The sequence below is a fragment of the Giraffa tippelskirchi genome, chromosome 7 (assembly GCF_054371585.1).
Source record: "Giraffa tippelskirchi isolate mGirTip1 chromosome 7, T2T-mGirTip1v1.2.pri, whole genome shotgun sequence".
In the NCBI taxonomy this organism is placed as follows: domain Eukaryota; kingdom Metazoa; phylum Chordata; class Mammalia; order Artiodactyla; family Giraffidae; genus Giraffa; species Giraffa tippelskirchi.
This window is the reverse complement of record NC_137281.1, coordinates 131,328,493-131,347,575: the sequence shown is the minus strand read 5'-3', so window position 1 is coordinate 131,347,575 and position 19,083 is coordinate 131,328,493. Positions and strand designations below refer to the sequence as shown.

General features: G+C 34.4%; 1 protein-coding gene across 4 annotated transcripts in view; it reads right to left on the bottom strand.

The window, feature by feature from the left end:
* ARID4A (AT-rich interaction domain 4A) overlaps positions 1 to 19,083 on the bottom strand; it is a 60,078-nt gene that overhangs the window by 28,399 nt on the left and 12,596 nt on the right. For all 4 annotated transcript variants that reach the window (XM_081509653.1, XM_081509655.1, XM_081509654.1 and 1 more), the window contains 7 exons: positions 17,212 to 17,291; positions 17,029 to 17,123; positions 15,408 to 15,540; positions 12,035 to 12,114; positions 11,041 to 11,117; positions 10,487 to 10,653; positions 261 to 333 (listed from right to left, as the gene is read on the bottom strand). In XM_081509653.1, coding sequence (XP_081365779.1) covers positions 261 to 333; positions 10,487 to 10,653; positions 11,041 to 11,117; positions 12,035 to 12,114; positions 15,408 to 15,540; positions 17,029 to 17,123; positions 17,212 to 17,291 — 705 coding nt within the window. The remainder of the gene's footprint in view (positions 1 to 260; positions 334 to 10,486; positions 10,654 to 11,040; positions 11,118 to 12,034; positions 12,115 to 15,407; positions 15,541 to 17,028; positions 17,124 to 17,211; positions 17,292 to 19,083) is intronic.

The following is a 19,083-nucleotide window of genomic DNA, read 5'->3' as shown; positions in this document are numbered from 1 at the left end:
AGCTATAATTGATTCTTAGGCTTGAAATACAAATCCATATACCCATGCTTTAAGCAAAAATGATATATAAACATAGAACATAAAACAGTAAAAAAAAAAAAAAAGTCTACTTTTTGGGTTGGGGGGGACAAGATGCTGCACTAGTTCCCAGATCAGGGGTTGAACTTGGGCCCATGGCAGCAAAAGCACCACGTCCTAAACATTGAACTGTCAGGGAATTCCTAGAAATGTCTATTTTTAAATAATAAGCATGAAAATACCTCTGTCTTCCATAAACTTATAAAGCTGTTGGAGGAAGTTGTCCCTCTCTTCAGGATCAGGTTCTTCCTCAGGCTGCAAAGGTAAAACATAAATATATAGAACAATGAATAGAAGGAGGATATACTGTCCTCTTTTTGTTTTGTGAACCCCAAATTTTAATGAACCCAGAATACATGAATTTTTTTCAAAATCTTATGTCAGATTTTAATTCACACTTTGATACAGCTAGTTTGATGCAACTGTCAAGATACACAGTCTCTACTCTTCACCCAGTCTATCACTTGAAACTTCCCTTCAATTATCACCATGGGCACTAAGGTTAGCCATTCAGAAAAGGTTCTGGAATGGAGTGAGAGTGTTTTTACTTCATTTGTTGTTTTTTTAAAAAATCCTCAAAATACCATGTGTTCCGAGTGAATATATTGATAGATGAGCATAAATAATTACAAACATGTTACTTTCAAGTAATCCACATACATTAAAATTTTGTTACTGTTGAATGAATATAAACTAGAAGCTGAAAAGTGACAAAGGTTATTTGTTTGGATAGCACAATGTTTTAAAGAAACTTAAATGAGCCACATAAATTTTATTTTGTCTCAGACTCCTCCAGTCCCTCTTGCTTCACAGTAGCCTGCTGATCTCATTTTTCTTTCATGCATGGCCGCTGTAGTTTATTTTGCAACCCCTTAAAATAGAACAGTGAACATTATTTCTTAGGGAAGGAAACTAAATACATAACTAAAATTTAGCTCTATGGAAAAAAAAGAAAAACTAATGGAAACATTCATGCAGAAACAACTATTCCTACAAATATCTATTTGTTTGTTATGTTTTAGTAATTATAGAAACCTAATAATTTCTTCTTATACAGACAAATGGATTATGGGTTTTAATAAAATATTTCCCTTTCTGATAGACTACTTAAAAACAGATATTTGGGAAAATTCTTAAAGTTTAACAATACTATGGAGAAACAAAGAAAACATGGATATATATATTTCTTCCATATAAATCATAACTTAATTTCAGAGTGCCACTATTTCTGTGTTCCAAAAGAATTCAAAGCCATACTCAAAGCAAAGTCAGTGTCAAGCAATAAACATTGAGAGCTCACAAGTTCAGAGAGCAATAAGCCCGTTAAAGTCATACATTTTCAAAAAAAATTTAATAACTAATAACATAGCCAAGATCAATAAATATGTAGTTGATTAAAATATATTTTAAAAAATGATGCCATCTAGGTCAATTAAAATATATAATTTTTAAAAAACATCAGGCAATCAAGGGAAAGGAAGTAAGATCTTTTAGTACAACCTTGTTTTTTCTTTTAGTACATTAAGAATGATTTCTAACATTGGAGTAGTTTCATTTTAATAAAATATAAAGAAACTTAAGTGAAAGTTCTAGTAAGCCTCAAAAATTAGCAATATACAGACTTTATAATCACTACAGAGTTATAGCAGTTACTATACTAAATGCTCAAACCAACAGGTGGCAATTTTTCCCCAAGTGAATTTAAAAATTTTGCTTTTGCAGGGTTTTTTTTTTCAATTTATTTATTTTTGGCTGTACTAAGTCTTTGTTGCTACACAGGCTTTTCCCTAGTTGCAGCAAGTGGGGGCTATTCTCTAGTTGCAGTGCACGAGCTTCTCATTGCAGTGACTTCTCCTGTTGCAGAGCATGGGTTCTAGGGCGCACGGGCTTCAGTAGTCGTGGCACGTGGGCTCAGTAGTTGGGGCTCCCAGGCTCTAGAGCATGAAACACTAAGTACCTGTGGGGCATGGGCTTAGTTGCTCCACAGTACGTGGGATCTTCCTGGATCAGGGTCTGGACCCATGTCTCCTGCATTGGCAGATGGATTCTTCACCACTAAGCACCAGGGAAGCCTCCTTTGCAAGGTGATTAAAACAACTGCCAATGAGTTAACTCAAATGAGTAATCTGGCAGCCTATGAATTATTTCAAATGTGAATTTTAAGGAATTCTGGTACGGGGAAAATCAAAAACAACTTATACCAGACTGGCTCTATGCTTTGCCTGTCCCTCATAATCATAATAGTCTCTCCTCAGACTAATACCTCATTTTTAGTATCTATCATCTTACAGAATTTAAAGAAGACTGTTGTATCCAGTACATGTAAAAAGCAAAAACTTTTAAAAAGAAAGACACTGATTTGAAACCAAAGTTTCTTTTAAAAGCAAATAAATAAAATGAACCCATCAAATGCAAATTTGACATTTATTATGGTTTTACCAAACATTTGATAAATTTTTAATGTTGAAGAATATAGCTTTTATAGATAGGAAGTCAATAATTTAAATTTATTGGAATTAAAAGTTAGTGAATGGCAACAGTGCTTTACGTCCATGAGAAACCATGGCCCTAAAACTGTTAAGTTCAGAATGCAGTCATCAGGTGTAAAAACAAGATATAAATGAATAAAGAATTTAACTTAAAAGCAACTGCCTGAGAGAAAATTTAGTTTAATTAAAAATCATAAGATGAGGCTATAAACAAAGTTTTAAATTTACCTGATGGGTCTTTCCAAAAATCAAAATTGCTTAATCTAATAAGTAATTCTTGCACCATCACTTTTTAAAAATTAGCTACCTTGTTAGTCACCTTAGAGTAAAATTGCATATGATAGAAAACAATGTCTCCAAATAGAAGACTCTGCCTTTAGGACTAGAATATTAGGGCTATGTTTGCTATCACAGTGTGCTTTCTCCACTCACAGTATCCTCACACCTACAGGGTCTACCTCCTGGTCAGGAGCCAGAGGGTGCTGCATCCCTCAAGGGTTTTGGAGTTGCAGTCGTAATAATGGGAGGTAGAGTCCACTAGACTGCTGATGAGCCTTCTTCCCTTCATTTAGTCAAACATGTGAAGCTAACTATGCACCCAGTAAAATGTCAGCAAAAGAGAGTTAAGAATATAGAAGAGGCATGAATATGATCATAATTTCCAGAAACTTACAATTTTAGTTAGTAGCAATAGACACTACCTAGTATTACAGGTAGCTGTGTATCTATCTGTAGTTCGCCAGGCTCCTCTGTCCATGGGATTTTTCAGGCAAGAATACTGGAACAGGTTGCCATTTCCTCCTCCAGGGTATCTTCCCAACCCAGGGATCAGACCTTCATCTCTCACACTGCAGGTGGATTCTTTACTGCTGAGCCATCAGGGAAACCCTATCTATTATTATTTTATGAAATTTCTAACTTTGGATAGTATGTCTTCAAATACAGCTCAAACAGTTTTGATCATGACGAATCACAGACTTCTACCACAATTAAAATGAGAAAGCACTTTCGGCCTTCCACTTTTGGGCCTCAAGTCTGGCAGGAGGTGGAGAAACGTAAAACCAGTCAATTCAACAAAATGTGACACGTCATGATATGGTTTGTTAGATGATGTACCAGCGAATCAGAACTGGACAGTGTGCGTAGATACGAGGTTTGAGAGAGCTAAATAAGAATTAGGTCAGAGTTATATTTTTAAAAGTTCTCTGCCAAGAATAATTTTGATGGATTGGAAGGGAAAGGGGAGCTACTGTCACAGTCCACAATGAGGAGAATCAATGCCTGAATTAGTCTTGCCACCTGATGATGGAAAAGATGACCCCTCCCCCTGAAAGAAAGAGTAAGAGAGCACGCGGGAGGGTGAGAGAGAGGCGTTAATGCTGAGTTTGTTTGCACTCCTCAAAGTTTCAATGTGTTAAAATACTCAGTAAGTTCCATGAGGTTAAAGACAAGCTGATTTTAGTCACAATTTTATCATCAATGACTGGTATTTAGTTTTATTTATTATTTTGTGCCCTAAAATTAATTTATTCCAAGAGGAATCACATTTTTATAGTCTTAGTTTAAAAAAACACACTTCAATGCAGTACAGAGAATAGACTGGAGTAGGGAAAGCACAGACAGATAAGAACAAGTTGCTATTGTAGCAGTCTAGCTAGGTGAAAGAGAAGAGTGGCTTGGACTAGGGTGACAGACTAGAAAGAGGCAAGAGGGAGAAGATTAAGGTGACTTTCATTTATCTAGCTCGAGTAACTGGGTGAATGGTGCTTCCATTCAAATGAATTAGGGACAAACAGGGAAAGGACAGATTTTGGGGAAAAGATGAGTGCAGTCTTGCATATATTGAGCCTGAGGACTTACAAAATATGAAGAAATCCTCATTGAAAGTTTAATAGAAATGTCTGGAGCTAAGAAGAGATATAAAAGGCAGAAACTGATATAACATTGTAAAGCAACTATACTCCAATAAAAATTAATTTTAAAAAGGACATGAGACATCTTTGATGCACATATAGATTTGGAGTCAATACATCATTTAGTTAGGAAGTAAATCAGACATAAAGAATTTGACCAAACTCCATGAGATAGTGAAGGACAGAGGAGCCTGGCGTGCTGCAGTTCATGGTGTCGCAGAGTCGAACATGACTTAACAACTGAACAACAATGAACAACAAAACAAGAATAAAATGTAATATCATGTATGTCAGGTGATTTAAGAAGGCAGGCAAGTTAAAGATGCTGAATACTACTAAGGAGTCAAATGAAATCATGACAAAAATTTGTTGGACTTAGCACAAAAATTTGTTGAACTTGGCACAAAAATTTGTTGGAGGTCACTAGTGACCTCAGTAAAGTTGTTTTAGGTGTGGTGAAGTACAAGAGGCACTACAGGAAAACAGAACAGTGTATATAACTCTGAGCAATCTGGCCATAAGGTGGAGGGGTTGGTGGAAGGAATCTGGACAGTTTCAGAAGGTTGGAAGAGATGTAAGCATGTTTTAAAAGGCTGATAAGAAGAATACAACAGAAAGGAATAGGTAAAAGATGCTGGGAAGAAAAGGGATCCATCACAGTCTAAGACAAGGAAGAAGGGAATGAGATCCAGAGCATAAAAAGAGGGACTCATCTTACAGAAGAAGACAATATATTATTAACTGTACATTAAGGAAAGAAGAGCAGGCAGGTACAGTTTACAGCTGGCTCCCAATGTGAAGCTCCTAATCTCTTTCCTAAGTGATTGGAGTAGGAGTAGGGTTGTTGGCATAAAGGAGATAATGATTATAGAAACTGAGAACTGACTAACGGTGTTGAAGGCCCAGTGAAATTTGTTAATGATAAAATTTACAGTGGTATCATTCTTCTCTGTAGGGTACACTTAAATAGAAAATTTCAAAAACCACATATCATGCATGATACATTCATTATGTACTAAGACACTGTATCATAATTTCAGAAAAGTTTAACAACCATTTGCCTATAACAAATTAGTAATTTCCCCCACCCCATTTGAAAAGGTTCACTCATCTTACTTTCAGTCATCAAGCTGTGGTTGGGATGCTATTAAATCTAAGGCTTTAAAGTCAGTTATACTACCATAACTATAAGATACATTTTTCTATAAATGCATGAAAATGTAGCAGTATTTGTGTGTGCAAATACAAACATGCAATCCTCATTAATCTGATTAGGTGATTCTAATTTGGTTAGAGTGTTATACTAGCACTGTGAAAAAAAAGGTGTTGCTAAATACATTAGGTCACTTTTGCTTGCTTATTTAATAGGCTAAACTTTAGCAAATAAGTTATATTTGAATGCAAGCTAAAATTTCACTTATTTATTGAAAGTTGGCTTTATAAGACTTGCTTAGAAATACTTAGTTGACAGCTGAAGTTATTAGATATACCTAAAATAGTAACAAAACCTTTAAATTCTATAAATTTTATTGATTTAACAGTATTTTCCTGAGTTATAAAGCATTTACTATAGGTTTATACCTAAAGAGATCTTGAATGATCACTAACAAATGCCTTTATGGTTGACCTAAAAAAGGCATAAACACACATAAATAACACTTGATTTAAGTATTCAAATTTCCATGAATTAAAAAGATCAGGCACTTATGATTTTTATAATAACAGAATATAATCCTAGTAATTAAAAGTAACAGTGATTTTTAGAAATTCAACAATTGGAAAAATGGGTACCAATACTTCTAAACAAAAAAGAGCATTTTTTATAAAAATTCACTAAATTCAAATATTCATTACTAAGTATGAAAGCAGAGAAGATTTTGGGGAGGTTCCAACATATAAACCTACCTATAGCAAATCAAAATGATAAAAAAGCTAAGACTAGTCAAATTCAGTCTTCTAAACAATCACCTATTTATTTTATTCTTAGACAACTGTCCTACATTGATCCAAAGTGAATATAAGTCAGGAGTAAATGAATACCTGATATCATTGTTTATGCTTACACTGACTTTTCAGTTTCAAAATTCAAAAGGAAATTCAGTAATATCTTTTCTAATATAAAAATGTCTTAACAAAAGACGTTTTAGTAATACCCACAAAAATATTCAGAATCTTTTTCAATATAATTATCAATAAGTTAAAGTTATCAATACAGATAGGAACGAACTTCCTATCAGACTCTCAAGTCTTCCTACTCAGTAACAGTATGAAATATGTATCTTGTACTCAAATCCTAAACCACTAATGCTCAGAAATTCAAAATAATATTAAGTAAAAAAGATGCTCCTCCATGGTAAATCTCAAATTTCCTTATTAAGGCTATGTTAGGGTACTCAAAGTATCAAATATAAAAACAATGTCCACTGCCCATTAGCACTGCAGAAGTATCTAACACTTGTTTGATTCTACTGCATAAAATTCACAAATACCAAATGGCAGGCTAAAGGACTGTTATAGTGGTTATAAAAGCTCTTTTTATCATTGTAAAGCAATATTAAATCTTCATGAAAAGCATAGTATAACTACATTTTGGAAGAACGTGATCTGTAATGTAAATAACAGCCTAGCCTCACTCATGTAGTAAAGGCCTATAATGACTAAGGCAGGTAGGCCCTGGCTTATCAGATTTTAATTCCCTTTTATACCATACCCATTTTTTTCCTTTGCTAAATACAGATTAAAATGCTTTTCAGTTTTACAACACATAAAATTTTTAAAATTACTGTTCAAGACAGGTTAGAATGATTCAGCATCCAAATCTTAAATACAAGAGCATGAAATGCAGCTGATTTTTTTTTCCAAAGCAACCAAAATCTCACAAGAAAATCCACTTGTACAGCCAAAGAAAATGAAGAAACTATAGTTTCATTAGGCAATACAATAAAGCATATGCTAAAAAAATTAAGATATGAAAAATTGTTTTAAATATCATATAATCAGTGACCACATTTTGTGATTTTGCCTTTTTTTTTTCAGTAGATGAAAAGCATCTTGGTTCACTTAATTTTAACAGGTTCATAATTTAAGTATTAGATTTTAAGAAGACATTCTCCTTACAAAGGTCCTTACCTTTTTAAATTTCTTTACTTACTACCTGCAAACAATAGGTAGCCTGCTCCTGCTCTTCAGTCTTTTTTACTAACATTTACTCATAGCTTAAATAAAACATGACCTTTATGAAATTAATAGCTATAATAAGAGTACTATTTACTACTTACTATTTTATGGCCATCATCTTTAACCTTACTACAAAGCCTTTTTAAACCTCTTTGTTTAAAATTTCAGGGTTTTTTGGGGAAGGGGGGGCAGGGAGGGAGTAAGGAAAATGCATTTTGAAAGGGATACCAATTAAAAGTATTAACAAAAATAAAGAGACTAATGTACTTCAGTATTTTGCAATATAAGATCCTAACTTCAATGTTAAAAAAAAAAAAAAAAAGCAAACCCAGACTGCAACAGTTCACACCCTGAAAATGTGGCCTATTTACCCTGAAAACATATAATCTATAAATAAATACAGATAAAAACACAAAAATCACATTTAATATTTAGACTTTAAATCCTGAATTTTGCCAAACTGTCATTATCATTTTCATTTCAAAATCTATCTTATGTTTCAGAAAAATAGTCTTCATCCTCTAATATTCTAAAAATAGACTCCTACTGTCTTTTACATGAAACAATTACGCTTAGTTACGAGTCCTACCATTATCAGCCACATCATCAATATCTAAAATTCTTATTTAACCTCATTTTTAGCAATCAAAATGGTAACATACATAAAAAAATCTTACCTATATGCTGCATTTTCTTTCACATGCAAAATGGTTAGATTCCCCTTCTACTTAATCAGTACAGTGTCTGAACATCTTTCAGTCTGACTTGCAAATATTTGCTTTCCCTCTTAGGGCATAGCATCCGCAGGGTTATACAGCACTACTTACATTCTCTTCCACATAAAAATCAGACATTACATGAAAGGAAAAGAAAGACAGCCCATTTCAAAGCATCTGGCAAACCTCCATTGGCAAACTGCCAAGCCTCTGCAAAACCTTCCTGTCTTTCCGAGCATGCTCACTTAAAACCAACAGCACGTTACTATGGCAACTCTGTAGGCAGCCTGTAAGTATGAACCGCCATTCTGATTTCAGAGTGCAAAAAACCAAATACTGCAGGGGAAGTAAAAGGAAAGAAATACCGTATACCCTATATCACACACAAGTATACTCATTTTGCTTTATAAATTCATATTTGTGTATGCTAAAAAGAAACGAGCACTCCACGTTTTCCAAGCAAGTATTTTTGATGCTCAAATAGGTCGTCTTTTTCAGTAAACTCATTCTCTTTGTCTGCCACCAAGCCCCTTTACCTCAAAACAGCCAAAAATATACTGAATTGTTTATACCACTTAGCAAAACATTGCTGAACAAATAGTCAGCAATATTCATGTAAGCAATTATGTGAAGCTTCATGAATGATTTCCTACAATTACATATACATTCTCAAGAACACAGTGATATTACAAAGAAAACCATTAACACTTATAAAACAGAATCTGAATCTTCTCTATGATTTATCTAACTGCCAAAAAAATATTCTTTCAGTTTAGATAGGATTTTTTTAATCCCCATTATCCTTGAGATACTGTGAAATGTCTAAAAGAGTTGAGATTTCAAAGTTCAGACAAACCAGACCTGGGTTCAAATCTCTGTTCTCCACATTTGAGCTTTGTCATCTTGGGAAAGTTACTTAACCTTTCTGACTCTCACTTTTCTCTTTAAAGTAGAATAGTAAGTTACTCCATCTAGCAGTAATTTAAATGCGTTAACTAACACATGGAATATACCTAAAAGTTACATTGTCTTCCTCCTTGGTTATTTGGAAAAGATGTTAATAAATGCACTTGTTGCTCATTTAACCTGAAAAGTTCTTCTACGTAAGTGTGTGTGTGTGTGTGTGTGTGTGTGTGTGTGTGTGTGTGTGTGTGTGTGTGTGTGTGTGTGTGTGTGTGTGTGTGTGTGTTAAGTCACTTCAGTTCAGTTCAGTTGTGTGTGTGTGTGTGTGTGTGTGTGTGTGTGTGTGTGTGTGTGTGTGTGTGTGTGTGTGTGTGTGTGTGTGTGTGTGTGTGTGTGTGTGTGTGTGTTAAGTCACTTCAGTTCAGTTCAGTTGCTCAGTCATGTCTGACTCTTTGCGACCCCATGAACCGCAGCATGCCAGGCCTCCCTGTCCATCAACAACTCCCGGAGTTTACCCAAACTCATGTCCATTGAGTCAGTGATGCCATCTAACCATCTCATCCTCTGTCGTCCCCTTCTCCTCCTGCCTTCAATCTTTCCTAACATCAGGCTCTTTTCAAACGAGTCAGCTCTTCGCATCAGGTGGCCAAAATTTTGGAGTTTTAGCTTCAACATCAGTCCTTCCAATGAACATCCAGGGACTGATTTGCTTTAAGATGGACTGGTTGGATCTCCTTGCAGTCCAAGGGACTTTCAAGAGTCTTCTCCAACACCACAGTTCAAAAGCATCATAAGTCGCATCAGTTGTGTCCAACTCTGTGTGACCCTATGGACTGGACTGTAGCCTGCCAGGCTCCTCTGTCCATGGGATTCTCTAGGCAAGGATACTGGAGTGGGTTGCCGTGCCCTTCCCCAGGGGATCTTCCTGACCCAGGGATTGAACCCATATCTCTTGTCTCCTGCATTGGCAGGCAGGTTTTTTATCACTAGCGCCACCTGGGAAGCCCCTGTAATCTCTTACCCACTAAAAATTAGTTCTGATTTACCTACTAAGCTGAAAGCCATAAAGATCCTCCTCCTCCAAATAAAGCTGAGCTAGAAAAAGATGGCAACAAATAAACAATCTAACCACAGGGGAAATATAGGAAGCTATTATTTTTATAGAGTATTAAACTGTTTCTATACATTACAAACATGAAATTTCACCTACCGTCTCTTCTTCTTCCTTTTTGGCCTCCTTTTCCTTCTCTTCATCATTTTCCTCAGCTGGGCCATCTTCATCATCACTACTGGATGATTCAAGGATTTCACTTATATCCATTTTCCAATTATCAGGAACAACTCTAGTTTTTAAGAAGATGCTTGCTTTCTGCAGCCCTAAAAGTAAAAATGTATTTCAGCATTTTTTATGCAATTAGCAGCATAGAATAGAAAGCCATGACATTCAGAGTCAGAAGATTTGGATTCAAATTCAGCTATTACTTCTAAAATGATACAGTAAATCTGAATATATTTCATAAATAACAGTATTATATTAATGTTTATTTTTCTCTAGAGAATACTGTCAGAAATGTTCATGGTAAAACATAAAAAGTATTACAGGTCAAATGCTTTATCTAGACACTAAAAAAGGCATTAAAGAAGAACAGATATCAACTCAAAGAGCTCAAATGGTGCCAGAAAATATTGTCTTGTTTTAGTCACTAAATTTGCCATTTAGAGTGTCACACCATGAAATAATAGACTGATTCATCCTTATTTTACCTGGTTTAGCAGAGAGCTCAGATTCAGGCAGATTGAGAATGTCTACTTCCTTGATATCCTTTCTTGCTATAGAATAACTAATTATAGAGAAGAATAAATGGGAGGGATACCATTATTAAATAAGAATTATCACTTTAATAGTCATGTTAACACCTAGAAAATATAAATCTCAAAATCAAAATCACTTTACCTATAAATTATTTTAAAAAGACCATGTATATCCTAATTCTTAAAAAAAAAGGGCAAGAGGTAATATAGGCAAAGCTAATATCTTAATTCTAAAGATGCACATACTCAAAGTACACTAATTTGAGAGCCTCACATTTGTAATATTTCTATTTATGCAACCTTCTTGCACACAGAATGGGGTGGTTCATATCAGCATGGTACTTTCCTTATACTATTTTGATCTTTCATATTTCTCAAATTTACTATGCCATTTAGTAAGAAAAATTCAATAGAAGGCAATATTAAAATATTTTATCATTGTAAGATATATTATGGTATCAAATTTTTCACAGAGAATCACAACTCAATAAACAGATACTTCTACAGTTTTTTGGAAAAAAAGCAAAGCTGAGGTTAAGGAAGGCTTCTAAAAAATCTGACTTTTTTTAAAATTAAATTTTATTGGAGTTCAAAATATGACTTTTAATCAGAAGTCAAAATAATTATTCTAGTAATATAAATACCATTAAAAGTAAATTTCATTTTTCATAAAATGAAATGGTACACATGATAAAAATATAGAATTCTTACAATTAGGGAGAATATCAATACTATGCTTCCTTTAAAAACTTTAAAAATATTATTCTCACATATTATTCAGTTTTATATAAAAATTTCAAGTAAAAAATAACCTACATTACAAAAAATGAAAAAATTTTAGGTAATAACTTCTCAGGTTCATAAAATGATTAAACTTTTAAAAATAAAGTCCCGATTTCCATTTTTTCCCTCCCAATGTAACACTATTAAGTGACTTACTACTCACAATTTAGAATCGATAAATGACCGAATTAAACACTGGTCTTTTTTCACTGTGATATCATCATTACAACTGGGAGATATTACCTGAAATATAAAATAAGAACAGATTCATCATTATTTTCTCTGCTCAAAGAAAGAATGTATTTCCTAAAATAATAATTCTGGATGCCCTAACTTCTTAAAAGGATCGTATTTGACAAGAAATAGGGACACTGTCAATAATACATTACTTACAAACTATCAATTTATAAGTTTTCTTTAGCATACTGGTTTTCTATATATTTAATTTATATTAATTAAATAATTAATTAATTACCAGTACATCCTAAAGGAAATCAGTCCTGAGTAGTCAATGGAAGGACTGATGTTGAAGCTGAAACTCCAATACTTTGGCCACCTCACGCGAATAACTGACTCATTTGAAAAGACCCTGATGCTGGGAAAAATTGAAGGCGGGAGGAGAAGGGGACGACAGAGGATGAGAAGGTTGGATGGCATCGCTGACTCAATCGACATGAGTTTTGAGTAAACTCTGGGAGATGATGATGGACAGGCAGGCCTGGCATGCTGCAGTCCATGGGGTTGCAGAGAGGTGGACACGACTAAGCAACTGAACTGAACTGAACCAATATATTTAATTTACCCAGCCATTATATTATAAAATGAATAATTAGTGAAATATAAATCATAATGTGACCACTTTAAAAATATTAGGATTTATCCTAAGCCAAATAATAATTCATTTATTGTTTAAAATACAAAATGTATGAGCTATAATAAAAATAAGGCATTTAATAATTTTTTAAAATATACTTGAATCAGGATCTATTTTGAAATCTGGCTGTTTAAAATAAGCACCTAAGTTCCCATTCTTATCAAGGCATGCACAATTTTTAGTAATTAAGCAGATCAGAGAAAATCTGAGTAATGAACTTTCAAAGTTTTTAACATTTAAAATAACAAATGTCTTACCATTAGTAACTAACCAATCTATTTTTCTACAGTTTAGTATTAAAAAAAAATTAAAGTCTAATAAATTGCTGAAATGTACCTGCTCAACATTAGCCCCTCTGTGATAATCTAGCACCAACCACAGTGGCAACCCACTCCAGTACTCTTCCCTGGAAAATCCCATGGACAGAGGAGCCTGGTAGGCTACAGCTACAGTCCATGGGGTCACAAAGAGTCGTACATGACTGAGTGACTACACACACACACACACACACACACACACACACACACACACACACAGAAACTTATGCAAGATGGAAATGTTCTCTGTCTGCGCTGACCAATACAGAAGCAATGAATCACATAGGGTGAGCACCTTAAATGTGGCCAGTACAACTGAGAGACTGAAGTTTTTATTCTACTTAATATTAATTTAGTTAACAGTTTAAACTTAAATAGCCACATAGTACTCATGGCTATCATATTAAACATATTAAATTGTCTGGAGATATCAACATATCTCCAGACAATTAAAAAGTCTTGGAAGGTGTATCAGCTGTCTTAATATCAGACGGTATTAAATGTTTTTTTCTTTGGTGTTGGAAATTATTAGACTAATAATATAGTCTGCCCTCAAGGAGCTAACACTGAAATGGAGGGGTAAATACAAAAAGACATACAAGAAGAATATAACCGAGGAGAGGGGCAGTGATACCACTAGGCATAAGATAAAACAAAAACAACTAGGAGGAAGATCCAAATTATCTTCTGCCCTCGATCCCAATTATTTTCCCAGTCTTATTTCCTATTATGCCCCTATTCACATCTAATATTTAGCCAAAATGGATTCCCAGAGCACAGTTTCGTGAAGAAACCCCTTCTTTCCTGTTATTTCTTATTCTGTTTCTTCTAAGAAAATCCTCTAGTGAAGTTCTCTGCTGACTAACTTTAAATCCTCCAAGTCTCAGCTCAAAAGCACCAGCTTCACGAAGACTTTTTTTTTTTTCTTTTTTTGGATTTCTTTCGAATAAATGCAAGGTCTCGAGACAATAAGTCCTAATATTGAATGCAAACTATCTTATACTACAGTTACTTGGATTATCCCTGCATTACACTAAAATCATCAAATGTAAGATTGATTCTTACGTTGACTATTACTCATCTTTTTTCACCTCAGAAATGATACGCCTGTTGAGTAAAGGCATTTATTACTTTTTTTAAATCTCTTGGCAAATTATGATCTGAGTATTCTGAATCTATGCCCATTTACTTGTCAGACTGTACAACTGAAAGGTTCAAAGGACTTTCAGACTTCTCCTATATAAAGAAAATGTACTACATAGGAAGTGAGTCATGTATTTACATGTACATAGAAACCTAAAAAAAAAAAATGCCCTCAGTTTCTTAAAGAAGTCTAATCTAATCTGGGACATATTTTATGCAAAATTATTATTAGAGATATAAGTGATATCAAAACACAGAGAAGAAGGAGCATACTTATGTTGAAGTGGTTAGGAGAGAATCTGCAGAAAAGGTAGGACTTGAGCTGAACCTTGAGACATATTTAAGAGGGGAGGAGAAGGAAGAGGAGAAACAGGAGATAGGTATTACCAAGTTTATTGATTCTTCTCGTGAAGTAATTCTCTTGCCCATACCTTCTCATTCCTTCCCCAAGTAAGCAAAGATTAGTTTTCTCTACCAACCTACCCAAGATTTGCCATTTCTAAAGCTAGGCTGTAGCCTTCCTTTCCCTAATACTCTTTGTCCTATTTGCTTGTCTACATCAAGTTTTAAAAATTACTATATAATATTTAACTACAACATTACCTTTTAGACGTGTATAGTAAACTCCATGAGGGCAACGTGTTACAAGTCTCGCACATATTTACTTTCTAAGGTGCTTAAAGAAAAGCTGAACTCACTGCAAATCCTCAATAAATACCAATCGATTTAAGGGGTAAAGGACCGGAGGAGTGAAGGGTCTTATACAGGGAGCCGTTAAGAAAGAGCCTTAAGTAGACAGCTTACAGTGAAAATGGGAAATAAACTAAGAACTAGGGATGACCTCAGATATCCATCTAAAGAATGCAAAATTGATTCTAATGGAAGTCAGTGCAGGGTTCTTTTTTTTGAGAATGGGACTATCATGATTAAACCAGTATTGTAAAATTTCTCTATAAAAAGTTACTTCTAGAAAATTAGTTTGTATTTAGTGAAGAAAGCATTCAGGCATCAAGTTAAGCAAGAAAGGAAATAACAAAAGAAGACAGTGAAGTATGTGGGACTGGAGGAGGAATGCTCAATTTTGCAAGGAAGTCCAAACTAAATGTGTGTAACACTCTCAAAATATTTTAAATAGTTTCTAAAAATCCATGTTAAACAAATATTTTAAAAGGTTAAGTAACTTACAAAAAAACTGCACTTACCAAAGCAGGATACCATTCACTCTTCTCAGATGTAGATACCACACTTACAACTTTTCCTAATAATTCGTCATTGAGACGGCGCTTATCTTCATCTTCCTCTTCACTACTTTCTTCTTCTTTTTCATCTTCATTACTAAAAGTTAGAATAACTTTATCATGATCTTAACATAAACCATTTTTATCCAGTTATTACCCCAGGGTAATAGCTTCTTCATCCACACTGGAGTTGAATATAGAGATTTTCCTGGTCCCACAGAAGTTGTTCTGAGCTATCCAGTAGATCAATGAGAATCAGGACTTACACTCTCATGCCAACCACTGGCTGGGACAGAAAAGCTGTATCATCATCAAGTACATCCTGTGCCAAATACATTTTAAGAGACTACCCTTTGACTTTTTATGCATGCCAGATGCCTGTAATCACTCTAATTTTCTAACAGGCTATGAAAAGATCTCATCAAACCCATCAGAACATTTATTTAGTTAACCTATTGGATAACTAAACAATTAAACAAACTCACAATGAGGAAAAGTCTACAGAACAATTGGCCTGTACTCTTCAAAAATGTCAACGTCATGGAAAGAAAAAAAGGCTGAGAAACTCTTCTAGATTAAAGGAGACTTAAGAACCACAAAAACTAAATGCAATGCATGATACTGGACTGAATCCCGGAAACGGGAGATGGTATAAAGACTATTATTGGGACAAGTGGCAAAATCAGAAATATATACTATATATTATTTAGATAATAGTATTCTATCAGTGTTACCTGTTCTGAATTTGATAATCATACTTTGGTTATATAAGAGAATGTCCATATATTCCTACACAGACAAGGCGTAAGTAATGATGACTGCAATTTCCTCTCAAATGGTTCAGCCAACTAAAATTATTATTAAAAAATAATAATAATATATGTATATAAAGAGAGGAAATATAAAGCAAATATGCCAAAAAGTTTTAATAATTTAGTGAATCTAAGATGATGAGTATATGAAAGTTTATTGTATTGTGATTATGATTTTTCAATTTGAAATGTTTTTCAAATAGAAAGGTTAAAAAAACACACTATTCTCACTTAAAATAGGAAAATCATCATATCAATTTAAGCATTTGGCACGCACGCGCACGTCTGTGGTTGTGTATATGTGTGTGTGTGCGTGCGCATGCATGCATACGCGTGCACATTCTCAGTTGCATCCAACTCTTTGCAACCTCATGGACTGTAGCCTGCCAGTTTCTACTATCCATCAAGTTTTCTAGGCAGGAATACTGGAGTGGGTTGCCATTTCCTACTCCAGGGTTTCTTCCCAACCTGGACTGAACCCGTGTCTCTTGAGTCTCCTGAATTGGCAGGTGGATTCTTTACCACTGCGCCACCAGGGATGCCAAGGAATTTGGCAAAGTAACTCAAAACAAAAATAGCCTGTTTTAAAAAAGGGGTTGTGACCATTATTTCTATTACTTTGTCCAAGAATCACGAAAAAGGTCCGCTCAAGGTAAAATGTCTAAAACAAGGATACAAGATATCATGGAAAGGTCACCCAAACAAACTTGGCCACTGTAGAAAAACCACTTGTTTAATGTTGTGATAACTGTAATGTACATGGAAACACTCACACAGGCAGAGAGGACCTCCTTCCTCTGTTCATCTTCTTTGCAATTACTGGAGTTCCAAAATGCTCTGGATTTGTTAATGGAAGCTGGTCAAGTGTCTGGATAAGAAACAGACAAATTAAATCACTTTGTGCCTCTGTATTAGTAGCTGCTGTTCAATTCAAAATGTTCATCCATGGACCCTACCTCACTCTCAGCAAAATGCCTCTCTCCTTTTAGGCAAAGAGAGGTACGTCTCAGTGTTCTCTCATCACCATCATCAAACACTGCAATAAACAAAAGACATCAGAGAATTTATGCACACTAAATGAAATTTAACTGGACAGAACGCTACTATTGCTATTTACCTGGGGCTTAAGAACCATTATGTTAGTTATGCTTCAAAATCTTTTAAATTATACATACCATATTTTGCATTCTATAGATACCAAACAAATACAAGTTAATGGCTGTCCCCAACTGCTTAAGTGTCTCCATTTACTTCTTGAATTTCTACCACTACAGAACCACCTTCTTAAATCATTAACAACCTGGTCGAAGCATAGATATTAAATTACCTTTAATCCTAGAAGAATTAGCAAAAACCTGGTTTAAAAAAAAGGATTATGGGTTTTTTTGGCAACAGTTATCAATAGAGTATCTCTAACGTCCAGAAACTGTTTAATTTCTGGTAATGCTGTTGGATTACTTTACTGCTTCTACTTCTTTGCATGATAACTCACTATAATAGAAATATTTGCTGCCAAATTCTAAAGTCACAAGATTCAACCTGTTTCTTTTGCTAGAAGAGGCTGAAAGATGTTTAGAAGTAAAAGCAGAATCAAGGAAACATTAGAAACTTTCTCAAGTTTTTACTTCTACTACATTGAAAAGAAATCATACTACTTGTACAGTATGTGTAAATATTTCAAGGATATGAGGGTAAGGAATGTAACAGCTTTCAGGTTGTGGTAGTGATAAAGAACCTGCCTGCCAATGCAGGAGACATAAAAGACTCAGATCCAATCCCAGAGTCAAGAGATCCCCTGGAGGAGGGTGTGGCAACCATCCAGTATTCTTGCCTGGAGAATCCCACTGACGGGAGCCTGGCAGGCTACAGTCCATAGTGTCACACAGAGTTGGACACAACTGAACCAACTTAGCAAGCATGCATGCTCTCCATATATCTAGCTATATATATTTTTATAATTTTATAAGTTTAATTTTTCAGAAATAAACTGATTTTAATATCTGATATTCACAAAGAAAATGTTCTCAGAAGCCACCTGATACCCAGCATTTTGAAAAGATAAAATACAAGAAGACAGAATCCTTACCTCTGATACTTAAAATGCTATGTACACATCAACAAATGTTTACATATGTTATGGAAAATTACATCCACAGAAAAGCATATATACACAAGAAATGATGATTAATTTTAAGATTTAATCTTAATTTTTATAATTCTATGTTTTTCTATTTTGACACAATAGGTTAATGCTAAGAAAGGAAAATTCTACATCATCTTAATTTAATAACATCTTAAAATCTTTACCATGCTATCTATGTAATTGAATTCCTGAATTTTTCTTAAAGGGTTGTTTTATTGGTAAACACTTTGCCTTCAAATCATAAACTTATTTTTTTCATGCTAGAAACACAATTATATAAGAGTACTCAACTCCTTTAATATTTATCTACATCAGTCAGTTCTTCCTCTTAGATTAAAGATACCTAGGTTTAGATTCTCTTATATGCAGGAGAAAATAAGAATATTAAAAACTCCTGATACACATATTTAAAGAATCATAATGATTACAAGGGCTTAACTGGTAAAGAATCGTCTGCAATGTAGGACCTGGGTTTGATCCCTGGGTTGGGAAGACCCTCTGGAGAAAGGAAAGGCTGCCCACTCCAGTATTCTGGCCTGGAGAATTCCATGGACTGTGTAGTCCATGGGGTCACAGAGAGTCAAACAAAACTGAGCGACTTTCACTTTCAATGATTACATAAAATCATCTGTGTTATATATTGTCAATGATGCATAAATTAATAACCACCTGCAGATACAATGAC